At 50.7% G+C, this 15,674-nt stretch overlaps 1 protein-coding gene and 1 pseudogene across 5 annotated transcripts in view; both read left to right on the top strand.

The window, feature by feature from the left end:
* The first annotated feature begins 8,199 nt into the window (after positions 1–8,199).
* AP1AR (adaptor related protein complex 1 associated regulatory protein) overlaps positions 8,200–15,674 on the top strand; it is a 29,413-nt gene continuing 21,938 nt past the window's right edge. For 2 of the 5 annotated variants that reach the window (XM_059695492.1, XM_059695493.1), the window contains exon 1: positions 8,200–8,517. In XM_059695492.1, coding sequence (XP_059551475.1) covers positions 8,393–8,517 — 125 coding nt within the window. In that variant the 5' untranslated portion in view covers positions 8,200–8,392. Of the gene's footprint in view, positions 8,518–8,602; positions 9,198–15,674 lie in introns of those variants that run through there. The other 3 variants (XM_059695488.1, XM_059695490.1, XM_059695491.1) reach the window with 3 other exon arrangements.
* LOC132236356 (small nucleolar RNA SNORA11) lies at positions 11,132–11,246 on the top strand (annotated as a pseudogene).

Raw genomic sequence — 15,674 nt, forward strand, 5'->3', positions numbered from 1 at the left:
TTTTTAAGGCTATGGACCCTCTGCTGTCTCGGGAGATGTGAATGCCGCCTAAAGGCTTTGCCGCATACGCTGCACCGGTACGGCTTCGGCCGGTGTGGAGTCTGTGATGTTCAAGGAGGCTGCAGCTCTGGCTAGAGGTCTTCCCACGGTCATCACACTCCCCAGTGTGAGTTCTTTGGTGCTTGATAAGGTCTGAACTGTGATGAAGACGTTGCCACATTCTTCACACGCATAGGGCTCCCCCCCCCCCCCCAGTGTGGATTCTCCTGTGCTTAGTCGGGTCTGAACTCTGAGCAAAGCTCTTTCCACATTCTTGGCAAATGTGCCACTTCCTTCCAGTGGCACTTTTCTGCTTTCTTTGTCACCTGCCCTCCAGTTCACGGGCCCTGCACAGGTAGCTCTCCGGGCAATGGCCTCGCCCAGGTGGCACGGTATCAGCCCAGGCTCCTGTTCCAGATGCTCCCCAGCTAGAGGCGGGTCTCAGATCTTCGTCTGTGTTTCACCACCTGGAATCACAAGGGCCAGCAACTGTCTGTTATGCCTGCCCCAGAGGAGAGCTCTCTGCTGAGTCCAGGGAGGCAAGAACGACAGAGGTCTCTGCGCCATGAATGAGGGTTAAGTACAGGGATCAGATGGAAGTCCAGAGGGCGGACAGGAGTGCTGAGGAGGATGCACACCTGGGAACGGGAATGGGTCCGTCGGGAGAAAGGGACAAACTGGGAACGGAGGGGAGGGGTGAGGACTGCGCTGGGGATACATGCAGAGGCTCTGAGATCTAGGGCTCGTCAGGCTGGGCCATGTGCCTTGGACTGGATAGAGGGCTGGGCAAAAGGCGAGCGTAAGCAAGGCAAGTGGAAGGGCTTCTGAGTGTCCATACGAATCAGAGAAAGAGGGGCTCAGAGAAGCAACTCCATCCTCGCTTTTGCCAACTCCATCCTCACTATCATCACATTTGCCAACAAAATAGCCACTGAAGAAGGAAATGTCACACACAGTAGAAGTTCTTCCACTTAATCCTAAGCATCTAGAACAGCAGTTCTCAACCTGTGGGTCGCGACACCCTTGGCGGTCGAACGACCGTTTCACAGGGGTCACCTAAGACCATCGGAAAACACATATAATTACTTATTGTTTTTGTGATTCATCACAATGCTTTAATTATGCTCAATTTGTAACAATGAAATTGGGGGTCACCACCACATGAGGAGCTGTATTAAAGGGCCGCGGCATTAGGAAGGTTGAGAACCGCTGATCTAGAAAGTGAAAAGGTTTGGGAAACAAGTCCAAGTGCAGTGAAAGCAGTGACACCCTATCCAAACCTTTCCAAGTCTTCAGGCGGCTCCGGCACAGTGGGGTGGGACTCACGTGTACTCGTACCTTTAAATACGGTGAAGTCTACGCCTGAGGTCAAGGAGGGCAGGAACGACTGGGTAAGATATTAAAACCCAGTGTAAGTAGAGATTGTTCCAAGTGTAACACTACACTTTCCACAAGAGGAACACCTTATCTGTGCCTTCGAGTTTTGCTGGGGTCCAACCCCAGCAGGTCCAGGGGTCCCCAACGGTGTGGACGGAGTCGGCGAAGAAGGAATGACACAGAGACAGCATTCAGTTGATCAGCAGCCTAGCCAGGCTCTCTAGCCAAGTTCTGGTTAGCCAAGTTCTCCAGCCAGGTTCTCTAGGTTCTCCAGCCAGGTTCAGTTGCCAGGTTCTGTCCAGGTTCTCCAGCCAATTTCTGTAGCCAGGTTCTGTCCAGGATCTTTTGCCATGTTCTCTCGCTAGGTTCTGTGTCCTGTTGTCTTGTTGCATCTGTATGTAACCAGTTGATTCCAATCCTATCAATCTCTATTCCAAAAGTTAGGGCGTTTCTTATCTCCATTCCAAGGAGTAAAGATTATGTAGCTTAAGCGTGATTGTTCGTAGTTAAAGTGATTAACTACCCGCCTGGCATTTAGTTAAGGGGTTTTATTCCCTCCCTAACTTCAGGGGAAAATCCCTACCTGGGGAAACAACCTTTCTCAGAGAGGTGACCTTGGTTAAAACACATAGTGCTAAGAAGGGGAGCAAACATATTAAGAACAGTATGCCATATACGCCAGGTCCCTTGAAACATATGCTGTGCAGATGTTTCTTCCCTGCAGCGACTGTGTCAAGCAGCAAGGATGGACCGGCTCCCAGCAGAGTTTAAGTTCATGACACTTTAAAAAATAAAAGTAAATCATGACAAGATCTTCAGCTTGCACTGGCTGAACTGCTCTTGTTCAACAGGAAAATCCCATTGAGGAATGAGCTGACCAAATAGATGGGGTTAGGAAGATTGGGGAAGCACAGACAGTCCCCCAAGCTAGGAGTAAACCAGGAAAATCCCCTTAAGTGGGCACTAAAATAAAGGCAGACAATGGTAAGCAACCTTGGGATAGATGAGAAAACTCAAACCCCCATGGACCTGGGGTGGGGGTGAAGGACTTGTGGGGAAGGATATAACCGGGAACCCAACAGCAGAGACAGGTGCTGGTGCTGGGGAGGGAGGGGCTCCCGCTCACCTGGGACTCTGGGGTGAGCCTGGCAGTCACCACTGTGTCTTCTGTGCAGCCCCCTCCCAGGGCAGCCCAGGAACCTGCAGAGCTGAGGAGAGCTCAGGATGAGATCTGTGCTCACATTCAGCCTCCCTGCCTGTGGAGTCCAAGGTCAAACACAGGTTAACACACTCCTCTCACATGTGCTCCTTTCCAAAACCCCTGATCCCTCCCGGCTCCAGTCCGAGGGCCCATAGACACCTGGTGTGCTCTGGAGACACACAACACTGACAGATCCTTGGTCGGAATGATGTCATATAAGCAAAATAATGAAAAGTTTTCCATTTGCAGATAGTCTCAACCTTGCTAGGGAGGGGAAATGAGATTTTCGTTATAATGCTTTGGTAGTTGTTAGGGCCTTTCTGCTTTCATTTTGAAAAACTGAGAAAAGCAAGACAGGCTCGTCCCAGAAAGGCAGAAATTGCTCAGGTTCAAGACAGAGAGAAAAGTAAAAAGATGCAGGTTTTCCTGTAGGAGGCAAATTTTAAAGGGGCACAAGACAGTTGGTTTTCACTAGAACAGTGGTCGGCAAACTCATTAGTCAACAGAGCCAAATATCAACAGTACAACGATTGAAATTTCTTTTGAGAGCCAAATTTTTTAAACTTAAACTATATAGGTAGGTACACTGTTATTAACTTAATTAGGGTACTCCTAAGGCTTAGGAAGAGCCACACTCAAGGGGCCAAAGAGCCGCATGTGGCTCTCGAGCCGCAGTTTGCCGACCACAGCACTAGAATCTCTGTTAAACAATGAAGACTGTGCCCGGCCAGTGTTGCATAGTGGTTGAGCCTCGACTTATAAACCAGGAGGTCACAGTTTGATTCCCAGTCAGGGCACATGCCCAGGCTGTGGGCTTGATCCCCAGTGGGGGTGGGGTGATGTGCAGGAGGCAGCTGGCCAATGATTCTCTCTCATCATTGATGTTTCTATCTCTCCCTTTCTCTCTGAAATAAAAATATTTTTTTTAAAGAAATGAAGACTGCAAGTTGGCAGGTGAGTCCCAGTGTTGTGTGTTGGAAACTGAAACACGTGACCATGGCACATGAGAAAACATCTTCAGAACACACAGCCATGTCCTATGGAGTGAATTTCGTGTTACTTTAATAACAGACCTAGGTTTTAGAAGATTTATATTCTTTAATTTGCAACAGTCCTACAGTCTGTGGGAGATTCTGACTGGCTTCATAGATTCTGTTCATGCTCTGAGACTGTAATTGACGTGTTTGCCTGCTGTCTTCCCTACTAGAATGTAAGCTCCATTGCAGCTCTGATTCTGCCTCAGTGACAGCTCTCCGCCCAGCACCAGCAGCACTGGCCAGCGCCCAGGACAAGCCTCCCTCTGCCGGGTAAGGCCTGGGATCCCACGGATTCATGCTTGAGCAAAGCCTTCATCGACTGGAATTTGCAGGATGGTGTCAACACTGCCCTCTTGCAACAGAGCAGCTCTTGACCCTGGTCACCACCTGGAACCTAGAATTTATTTTCACTTATTCATCAAACACTTCTACAGCACTTCCTATGTTCCTGACACTGTTTCCAAGAGCATTAAAACTATTAACTCCTTTAACACTCTGTGGGAATTGGGGCTGTTCTCAGAGACTACTGTCTTGTCTTCTCTGAGAAATGAGGATAATTCCCAGCTTACAGGGCTTGGGGACAATAATTAGGCCATGGCAACTGCTGCAGGAGAGCTCACTGTCATTATGACCCTTGTATGTCTCCTCTTGCACATTTTCCCAGTCCATGAACAATTCTGAATTATTCCAGTTTCCTCCCATATAGGTTATATCTCTACCATGAAACTTTCCAGTTTTCTCATGTCTTTGGCTTGGAACCATTAAGAAAATAAATCTACTCATGTCCTGAATCTTTTCAAGTTGCATCTAGTGTCTTGCATTTAATCAAGGAGAACATCCTCCATGTCTGCTGTTTTTGGACCACTCAGAAATTTTTCAGAACATCTATGTCATCACCATAGACATAGAAACTACAAACTGAAAACACATTGGATTGCCACAGTGGTCCTCACTCCTTCACCCGGTCGGTGATGCTGTAGCCCAATATTTAGAAATTGTCCACAGTGGCCTCTGGAATTAGAAATTGTTTTCTTGTCTCTGAATGATTGATTTTTTAAATTTTCATACACACTATTCCTCATTAACTGTCTGATGGCTAATGCCCTACAGCTCACCTGCTGCTGCTCAGTCTTAACAGAGGCTTTTCATAATCCTTAACGAACAGAAGGAAAGTAAACAAAAATATGTTGGCATTATTCAAAAACAGAGAAATGTCTCCTATTTTCAAAAACAAAAGGAAAACTGACAAAGATTCTTTTAAAATTATCCCATTATTAAATAGTAGTGGCCCGGTGCACAAAATTTATGCACGGGGGGGCGAGGGCGTTGTCCCTCAGCCCTGCCTGCACCCTCTCCAATTTGGGACCCTTCAAGGGATGTCCGACTGCCAGTTTAGGCCCGATGACTAAACCGGCAGTTGGACATCCCTCTCGCAATCCGGGACGGCTGGCTCCTAACCACTCACCTGCCTGCCTGCCTGATTGCCCCTAACCACTCTGCCTGCCGGCCTGCTTGCCCCCACTGGCCTGATCGCCCCCAACTGCCCCCCTGCTGACTGATCACCCCCAAATACCTTCCCTTCCTGGCCTGATCATCCCTAACTGCCTCTGCCTTGTCCCCACCACCATGGCTTTGTCCAGAAGGACATCAAGGAGGTCTCCCAGAAGGTCTCCCAGTCTAATTAGCATATTACCCTTTTATTAGTATAGATTGGGGGATAATGTAGTTATGACATTATATTAACTTTTACTTGTACAACTTTACAATACAGCATAGCATACTCCCGTATGTGCTCAACACCCATAGGATAGTCTCCTTGTATTTGAACTCCTTTGCCGTCGTATCCTCACTCATGCTTTTTCCCCTCAGGTGACCGCCACGGTTTTGTCTGCAGGTAGGAGATCTTCAAGGTGAATGAGGAGGTGAACGGCCCAATCTCTGCCCATCGTGATGGCTTCATCACCCACGGTCCTTCACAAATGTCCCAAATGGTCCGTTGTAGCGCAGCCGTCCAGTTTCTGGTTGGATATTGACATCGTGCAGAGTCACCAATAAGCCAGGCCACGACTTTGCTTCCTCTGTCAGCAGGTCATAGGGAGCCTTCCATGCGCCCACACGTCTAGGCTGAAAGAGGACATCGTTGTTTGGTGGGAGGGCCCAAAGGCAAGTGGGTCACCTCTTATATAACAGCTCTGACCCTCTGAGGTCCCAGCATGTATGAACTATTTAACTTCATGTAGTCCTCCTGTGAGCGACATCTCGCCCAGGTCACAATGGTTGCATGGGAACTTAGTGGCCCATGATTGAGCGTTACTTTTTTGAAACCCAGGTAACTCTTTTTGGCTAAGTCGTAGTCTATCCTCAGCGTGAGGACAGCACCTTACACTTCCTATCTGCCCCTCAAGGCTAGCTGAGGCCTCAGGAGGGGGCAGAAGCCACCAGTGCTGCCAGGTGGACTTGAGCCAGAGACTAGAAATCTGGCCCCTCCAGTCCCCTAGGGAGCCTGGGTCCCTATGGGGCTTGTCTTCTAGGGTAGCTTCTTCACGCTCTCGAATGTTCTGAGAGAGGCCCAGGGCCATTGCTTCAGGCTGTGCCCATCCCTTCCCTGAGCGAGGCGCAGCCCTTTGGCTTGGCTAGGTGGGGCCAGGAGAGGCTCTCTGTGCTGGAGTTTCAGTTCAGAGGCTCTGATGCTGGGCCGGACTCTGAGGCTAGAATCGTCTTTGATCGTGTCACGCTGACATGGACAAGTCGCAGGCATTGTTCTTTTTCTTCTCTGAATGCTAATTGTCCCTGTATTTCCTTTCAGTTTCACCATAATCTTTGCCTCCAGATACATATCAACGACAGCAGATTTCCTTTTAAAACCTAGTATTGAAGGTTGAATATCTTTCCCCATTCTAACCTTACATCACTCTCCCAAGGACAAATATGAAAACTCCAGGTATCTGAGGCCCGGACACACCTCCATGACCCGCCGGCTGCCTCGGAGCTGGGAACTCTGTGCTTCCTGCTGTCAGCAGATCCAGCCCCTGAAACAGACCAGTTTACAATCATCTCTGAAAACTGCCATGAATGGGTGGCCTGTTCTAAGCGGGGTCACCCAGGAAGGATGGGGGTAAGAGGGACATTTTGCTCCAGAAACAAAATGTCCAAAAAGGCCCCGCCCATTATTTTCCCCAGAAACGGCTGGAGGAGAGTAAAATCCCAACATGAGCCTCGAAGGCCTCTGTGCCCAGGGGATGGCGTTGCCTGGCTGAGGAGGGGCTGCAGGGGACACGGGCAGTTTGCCCTCTGGCCTGAGGTTGGAAGGTGGGCTGAAGCCTGGCGGGCACTGGATTCTCTAAGACAGTGATGGCAAACCTATGACACGCGTGTCAGAGGTGACACGCGAACTCATTTTTTTGGTTGATTATTCTTTGTCAAATGGCATTTAAATATATAAAATAAATATCAGAAATATAAATCTTTGTTTTACTATGGTTGCAAATATCAAAAAATTTCTATATGTGACACGGCACCAGAGTTAAGTTAGGGTTTTTCAAAATGCTGACACGCCGAGCTCAAAAGCTCAAAAGGTTCGCCATCACTGACCTAATACATAGAAACAAACACAGGGAAGCAGCCAAAATGCAGGGACAAAGAAACAAGTCACAAATAAAAGAACAAGTGAAATCTCCAGAAAACGAACTAAATGAAATGGAAGCAAGAAAACTACTAGGTACATATTTCAAAAAAATGGTTATAAGGATGCTCAAGGAACGACCCTTTCACAGGGGTCGCCCAAGACCATCGGAAAAACACATATATAATTACATATTGTTTTTGTGATGAATCACTACGCTTTAATGATGTTCAACTTGTAACAATGAAAATACATCCTGCATATCAGACATTTACATGACGATTCATCACAGTAGCAACATGACAGTGATGAAGCAGCCACGACAATAATGTTATGGTTGGGGGTCCCCACAACACGAGGAGCTGTATTAGAGGGTCGCGGCATCAGGAAGGTTGAGAACCGCTGCTGGTCTAAGAAGGAACCTGCCCTGACAGGTGGCGTCGTCCTTGGCAGAATTCAGGAGACGAGGTGGACACAGAACGCCTGTTGGGAAACGTGTTCATCAACTGCGTGTGGTTGCATTTTTTAAAATTAGGCTTTTTATTTTGAGATGATTGTGGTGTCACCTGCAGTTGTAAAAAGTAACAGAGCAATCACCTGTGCCCTTGCCCGTCCCCACAATGGCAGCAGCTTGGAGAACGGCAGCGCAAGACCACAAACAGATACGGACACCGGCTCCCCCAGACCAGGCTCTCGGTCACCGCGGGGACCCGCCCCCCGCCGCGGCCCTTTCCTGTAGTTGCGTCATTTCCGGGAGAAGCGAGTCCCGACCAGGTCAAGGCCAGCCAACACCCTCCCCCAGGTAGCGTGCGCGGTGCTTGGTGCCGGCTGCCAATCAGAAGCAGGAGGAAGTGACGTCATCAAGCTGACGGAAGAGGCAGAGCACCCGTGGCCGCCCGCCCAATCGGGGTCCAGGAGTGACAGGGGGCGGGGCCGGGCCACCTCCGGCGGCGGGAGCGGCCCGGGGCGCGACTGGGGCCGAGGCGAGCGGGCGCCCTGCGTGCGGCTCGGCGGCCCGGAGCCCGCGGCCCGGCGCCCCTTCCTCGCGCGGCGGCGGCGGGGCGGCCGCGGGCGTAGCGCCGCCTTTGCCCGGAGTCCCGCGTGGCCCCGGCGCGGATGCGGCTGCGGCCGGGCCTGCAGCGGGCGCGGGGGCGCCGGGCGGCCGCCATGGGGAACTGCTGCTGGGCGCAGTGCTTCGGGCGGCTCCGCAGGGAGGCGGGGCGGCTGCCGCGCGGCGGAGGGTAAGCGGACATCGCCGCCGCGGGCCCCGGGCGCTGGGCGGGGCGCCTCCCCTCGGGGCGTGCGTCCCCGCGGCGGGGCCTCCTGGGCGGGAGGACCGGGTCCCGGGGGCGGGAGGACCGGGCCCGGACGTGGGGCGGCCCTGTCCACGGCCTGGCGCCTGGCGGGGTCTCCGGCGTCCGGCCTCCGGGTGCCGACAGGGCCCGCGGGCTTTCCCGGGGGTTTGTGGGTTCGGAGACGTGCGGAGCCCGACCCGCTCCGGGCGCCCGTCCGAGCCCCACTCCGCCGCCCGGGCTGGAGCGCCGTGACCGCCCGTGTGTGGCTGTGGTTCTGGCCGTGGTTCTGTCGGTGCCGCGGAGGGAGAGCAGGGCTCTGAAGGCAGCTTTGTTGTTGAATGAGTGCGCCCCGGAACCCAGACTGGGAACTCGGAACCGGCCCCTTTGTGGGGACGCCGGCGCCGTCGCTCCCGGAGGAGATCGGAGGCTTTCGGGGTCCGCCCCGTTTCGCCGGCGTCACCGGGTCACCGGGTCCTCAGGCGGCTGAGCAGGAGCCGTGGGGGGCGCGTGGTTTCTAATTCGGGTCTTCGGCGCCGGGTTCTGATGACAGGAGCATCGCCCCCCTCCTCTCCCTCCTGCGTCCCCGAATGGAAACCCGGGACCGGAAGACGCGGCGCCTCGCTTAGGTTTGGGTTTGTTGTTTTGTTTTGTTTAAAATATATTTTATTGATTTTTCACAGAGAGGAAGGGAGAGGGATAGAGAGTCAGAAACATCGATGAGAGAGACACATCGATCAGCTGCCTCCTGCACACCCCCCACTGGGGATGCGCCCGCAACCAAGGTACATGCCCTTGGCCAGAATCGAACCCAGGACCCTTCAGTCTGCAGGCCGACGCTCTATCCACTGAGCCACACCGGCCAGGGCAGGTTTGGGTTTTCCTGACCCCGCGGCCGGGAAGGCGGCCAGAGTCGCCTCGTGTGCTTGTCACCTGTGTGCGGTCTCACTAAAGGGCCAGATGCGTACAGTCTCCGGCTTGGTCCGTGTTTATCTGTAGGTTTGTTAACGGGTGTTACATTCTAACCGTAGCGCCAGGATTGAATGCGGGGAGCAGACATCGCGTGCAGGGGGGGGCAGAGCCAGGTGCGCCTGTGAGAGCCCGAGCCCGTTTATCCTGTGTTATTGTTGTTAATCACTGCACTTTCCATAGGAGCCGCTGTCAACCTGTTTGCCCCCCCCCCCCCCCCCATTGGACGTTGGCCTGCGTTGGGGTCTGGGACTCTCACGCTCTGACTGATCTCCTAGGGAACTGCACTGACGTTGCAGAGTCCAGTGGTTCTCAACCTTCTGGCCCTTGAAATACAGTTCCTCATGGTGTGACCCAACCATACAATTATTGTCGTTGCTACTTCATAACTGTCATGCTGCTGCTGTTATGAATCATCATGCAAATATCTGATATTCAGATGGTCTTAGGCGACCCCCTTGAAAGGGTCGCGACCCACAGGTTGAGAACCGCTGCTGCAGACTCTGCTCCCTGAGCCCGGGAGCTGGCAGCGCAGGGAAGGAGCGGCTCGGGGAGCCCCGGAACCTGTGCCGCCGTCTGGGGGTCGTGTGTGCAAACAGCAGTTGGGTCTGTGCTTTCCGCTCTGGGCAGAACTCCTGTGACAGACAGCCCCGCTGAGGCTGGAAGAGCTGTGGGCCAGGACCTGGAGAGTCAGATGCCCCCTGGCCGGGAGCTCAGCTGGCGAGAGAGCATCCTCCCCACAAAGCTGTGGTTCCATCCGGGTCAGGGACGTACAAGAATCACCGATGCATGCATAAGTGGAACAACACATGGATGCTTTCCTCCCCGTTTAAAAATCAATCAATAAAAATATACGGTCACATGATGCTGGTATTGATCTGTTTCTTTAATCCATAAATGTAGGTTCGCACAGGTTCCCTTACTTGAGTCTTCTGGTTAACATATTGTTTTACATCAGTTTTAATATTATTTTAGCAGCTTCTAATAAACATGCAGACAGGTGAGGTTAAATTTACCTCTCATTTTTATACTTTTTTTTTTCCACCTGGTAGTTTTGATTTTTTTTTTTTTTTTTAGCACTAGGTCTAGCTAGCTAAATATGTAAGGGCCAAAACTTAGAGGAGTAATAAAAACTTGATGTGATTTATATTGTCTAATAGCTCATGGCTCAGTATTCCGGAGATGAGCCATGAGCTATTATCTCTCTGCATTATCTCGTACTTTGCCGCTAGAGGACCTTAATGTACTGGTTGACGGAATTAAGGAGTGCGGCTTCTGAAGTGTATCTTGGCCCTTTCACCTTCCCTTGCCTTTGGTACTTGATGTCCCTGAAGCGTTCCTTTCACCCCTCGGGCTGGTGGACTCCTCCTCGGGCTGACTTTCCTGGCCCTCATCTGAACTTTCCTTCTCAGACCATGGTAGTTGCTAACTCGCCACTGTCTGCCCTGTGATACTTCAGTCTCTTGGGTACGTTGGTCAATTTTTATTCACTTCGTATTTTAAATACATAGCTGTGTCTCTCTGTAACCCAGGGAGGCAAGAACTAGAAGGTTCGTGTAGGGGGCAACAGTTTATAAATGCAGAGGGTGGTCAAGGGGTGTGATCAGAGCAGGGAGCCCGAGAATGGCTCCTCTGTTTACAACACATCCAACAGGAACTACCCCTCACGGGGGCAGGACCCTCTGGCCTTCCTGTCACATGACACCCTGTAGATGGAAGGAATGAGAGAAAAGGTGCTGCACACATTGCAGGGATGAGTGAGAAGGAAGTAACAGACCTCCAAGGTCCTGTCTGTCATTATTTCCCTCGAAGCCAGGCTCCTCTGAAAGGACAGTGGCTTTTTTAAACCCATGTTTTCTGTCTTTGACGTGTTTAGAAAGAAGATGTATCTCTTCCTAGGCATAAAATACGTTTCTGAACATCTGTTTTTCCTAAATTCGCCTTCAGCAGAGAGGGGCTTGTTAAGCAGTGGATGTTAGTACTTTATTAATAATTACCTCCTGTGTCGAGGGCACACCTACCTGGGAAACCTGTTGAGGGCCATCCCTTGAGATTTGAATGGTTAACCCTCCTTTCGCGCATTGGATCCTGATCGTCAACGGTCTGTACGTCGTCTTCATTGTGATCATTTTTGCCAGGAATTGGATTCGTAACCTTTCCAATCTTTTGTTCAGACGACGAGAGTCTTGGGAAGCTTTTGATTTTTAATAGATTTTGGAACAGTTTCCTGTGGTTCTTCATCATTTGTTTATCATGTCAAACAGAAGGTAGAGGGAACGCTTTTCGTATTTTATTTTAACATAATATGTGGGAGAATATGAAGGGACAATACTAATGTGTGATTTGTGAGAATTTTTCAGTTATATTTTACTTAAGTCATTTTGGCGTAAAAGAGAATGTACCAGCTGTGCAAAATGTCAGCACAACAACCTGCATTTCCAGTCTGTTCTTTTTTAATTTTTTTATTGATTAAGTTATTACATGTGTGTCCTTATCCCCACATTACCCCTACCCCCCCCCCCCCCAGTGTCTGTGCCCATTGGTTAGGCCTATATGCTTGCATATAAGTCCTTTGGTTGATCTCATCCCCTTACCCCCACCCTCTCCTACCTTCCCTCTGAGGTTTGACGGTCTGATCAATGTTTCTCAGTCTCTGGATCTGTTTTTGTTCATCAGTTTATGTTGTTCATTATATTCCACAAATCAGGGAGGCCATGTGATAGTCATCTTTCTCTGACTGGCTTATTTCACTTAGCATAATGCTCTCCGGTCCATCCATGCTGTTGCATTCAGTCTATTCTTGACAAGACTGATGTTACCCTTCATAAAAGATGATCTTGACGCCTGCCTGGATAATGAATATGGAGACACGAATCCCATTCGCATCACATTCAGCTCTTGGAGATGCCTTTACAGCCACATCATTCCGAGTTTGAGAGGCTGCCTTCCTGCCTGTCTGACATCCTTCACGTGTGGGAGTCCATGTTCACATGTCACAGTAGCAGAGCGGACACAGAAACTCAGTCTGCTTCATTTAGAGACAGCTCTCGGGGACACAAGGGTGATGCATAAAGGAATGTCCATAGATGACTTTAGAGGACTTTAGGCTGTTAAGAAAGACAGAAGATACGCTTATTATTATTTTTTTAAATCTTTATTGTTGAGAGTATTACAGATGTCCCCCTTTCCCCCCGATAGCCCCCTCTTCCCAGTTCAGGCCTTCAGCACCCTATGTGTCCTTAGGAAAGATCTTTGGTTAATCTCTTCCTGCCCCACTCCCAAGCTCTGAGATTCATCGGTCTGTTCCATGCGTCCATGCCTCTGATTCTATTTTATTCACCCGTTTATTTTGTTCATTAGATTTCTTGTTTATTTTGAGTTTTAGATTCAGTGGTTGATAAATATGTATTTGTTGCCATTTTATTGTTCATATTTTTCCTCTTCTTTTTCTTGTTCTTTTTCCTCTTCTTAAAGAATACCTTCAACATTTCATGTACTATTGGTTTGGTGGTGATTAACTCCTTTAGCTTATTCTTGTCTGTGAAGCTCTTCATCTGACCCTCAATTCTAAATGAGAGCTTTGCTGGGTAGAGTAATCTTGGTAGTAGGTCCTTGCTACTCATCACTTTGAATATTTCCTGCCAGTCCCTTCTGGCCTGCAAAGTTTCTCTTGAGAAGTCAGCTGACAATCATATGGGCACTTCCTTGTAGGTAACTAACTGTTTTTCTCTTGCTGCTTTTAAGATTCTCCCTTTGTCTTTAACCTTTGGCATTTTAATTATGATGTGTCTTGGTGTGGGCCTCTTTGGGTTCATCTTGTTTGGGACTCTTCAAATGGGTTTTAATATCTTGCTCTCTCTCTTCTCCCTCTGGAACCCCCATAACACTTGGTACACTTGAAGTTGTCCCAGAGGCTTCTTACACTATTTTCATGTTTGTGGATTATTTTTTTTCTTTTAGCTCTTCTGCTTGGGTGTTTATTGTTTCCTCATATTCCAAAATGTTGATTTGATTCTCGGTGTCCTCTACTCTACTGTAGAATCCCTTTAAATTGTTATTTATTTCAGTTAGTGTATGCGTAATTTCTGGCTGGTCCTTTTTCATGTCTTTGACATTCTCACTAAGATCCGTGAACGTCTCATGAAGATCCTTGAGTAATACTATAACCATGGTTTTGAATTCTGTATCCAGTAGTTTACTTCCATTTCTTTCATTTTGACCTTTGGCTGCTTTCCTGTATTTGTTCCTGTGTTTTAGGTAGAGCTGTATGTCTCCTGGAATTGATAGAGTGGCCTTGTGTAGTGGGTGTCCTGTAGGGCCCAGTGGCTCAGCCTCCCCAGTCGCCTGAGCTGGGCACTCTAGGTGCCCCCGTGTGTGGGCTGTGTGCATAGTCTTGTAGTTGAGCTTTGATTGCTGTTGATGTCACTGGGGGGAGATGACCTCCAGGCTAATTGGCTGTGAGGACCAGCTACTACTACAGCGGGAGAGCTGCTGTGCAGGAGACACCCCTATGGAGCAGGATTCACTTCAGTAGAGCTTCGGTGCTCACTGAGTCTGCCCCTTAGTGTGTCCCTTGTGGATGTGTAGAGTTGTAATCTGCTATGGTCTGAAGCTGTCCACCGGGTACAGTGGCTCTGGGGCCACCCAGCAGGAGCTACAGAGAGATCTGCAGATGGCTGCAACTTGTATTGGGCTTGGCAGTGTCCTGGTGAGGCCCAACTGTGAAGCAAGTCAGGCTGGTACTAGTGCTGGGTCTTGGGCCTTTTATTGATAAGTTTGGGGCATGCTGTCACCAGCTGCAGCTTGTTTGAGAGATTTTAGCAAAGTCTGAAGCCTGAGTCAGGACAGGCCATTGATATGAAAAAGCTGGTGCAGCTTGGGTAAGGCTGCAAATTGGGTGGGGTGGGATCTCAGAATCACCAGGGCAGAGCGGACAGTTTGAGACAAGTTGATGGAGACTCAGATGTGGCCCCTGCCAGTCAGCTCTGTGACCTGGGAGGTCCCAGCATAGGAACAGTGACTGCTGTGAGCACCTCTGTCTGGGAGAAACCTGAGTTCCTGCCTCGATGCCAGACAATCCAGTAACTCCTCGTATGGCTGGGTTTCCCCATAGCTCCTAGGAGTCCAAGTAAATCCATGCACTGGCCCTTTAAATGGAACTGCCTGGGTCTCCAGCAGCCTCCATGTCACTCAGCCACAATCCCTGCTGGTTTTTACAGCCGGAAATTACGGGCACTTCTCTTCCCAGCTCTGGAACCCTGGGCGGGGGGGTTCAGGGACTGGGTCTCTTGCTCCTCACAGGCGGCCTCCACAGAGACGATCTCCCTCCTGGTTATAAAAATGGCACATGTGGGTGTCAGACCAGCCGTGCCTCCCCTCTGTCCCTCCTGCCAGTCTCAGTGTGCCTTCTTCTTTACTTCTCTAGCTGTACGGTTCTATTCAGCCAGCTCTCAGGCGGTTCTGAATGATGGTGGTTCAGGGATGCGGTGGGTACCGGCCTGTACCTACGCTGCCATCTCGGTTCCATCCACTTTTAGTTTCTTTAAGTCATTGTTTGTGCAGCGTGTTTGTTTCATCGGCTCAGCTCTCCTCATAGTTAATGGAGCTGAATGTAAGTGGAGGGTGCTCCCCACCCAGTAGGAGTCCTCGGGCGGAAGAGAGAGTCACTGGAGCTCTGCAGGCGACACCGTCTGAGGCCGAAGGAGCCACGATGCGAAACGGCTGCTGAAAGTGAAGGAGGAAAGTGGCCAAGCAGGACGCGTCTGACCAGCAGGAAGAAGGGAGCCACGGCAGGAGAAGCGCACAGCCTCAGCGCGGACGACGGAGACGCGAGGCTCTCGCCGACCTCGGCTCAGTCCTCGGGGCGAGTGCAGGCAGCAGCCAGCGGGTCAGGGGGGCCGAGGCCGGAAGGACAGCCGGGGCACGATCAGGGAAGGTCACCGGGAGCCCAGACGGGCCACGGTGACCAAGGCCGAGACCAGGGTGGGAGGTCAGACGGTGGAGCGGCTGCGGGGGAAGCTGGTTCGTTTTAACCTGGGGCTGGAGGAGGGCGGCGCGGCCCCGGAGCGCGAGAAAGGCAGGTCAGCCTGAGCGCAGCCGGGGCAGGTGGCACGCGGACGCTGTCCTGCTCCAGACCC

This window comes from Myotis daubentonii, chromosome 5, assembly GCF_963259705.1.
Source record: "Myotis daubentonii chromosome 5, mMyoDau2.1, whole genome shotgun sequence".
NCBI lineage: Eukaryota > Metazoa > Chordata > Mammalia > Chiroptera > Vespertilionidae > Myotis > Myotis daubentonii.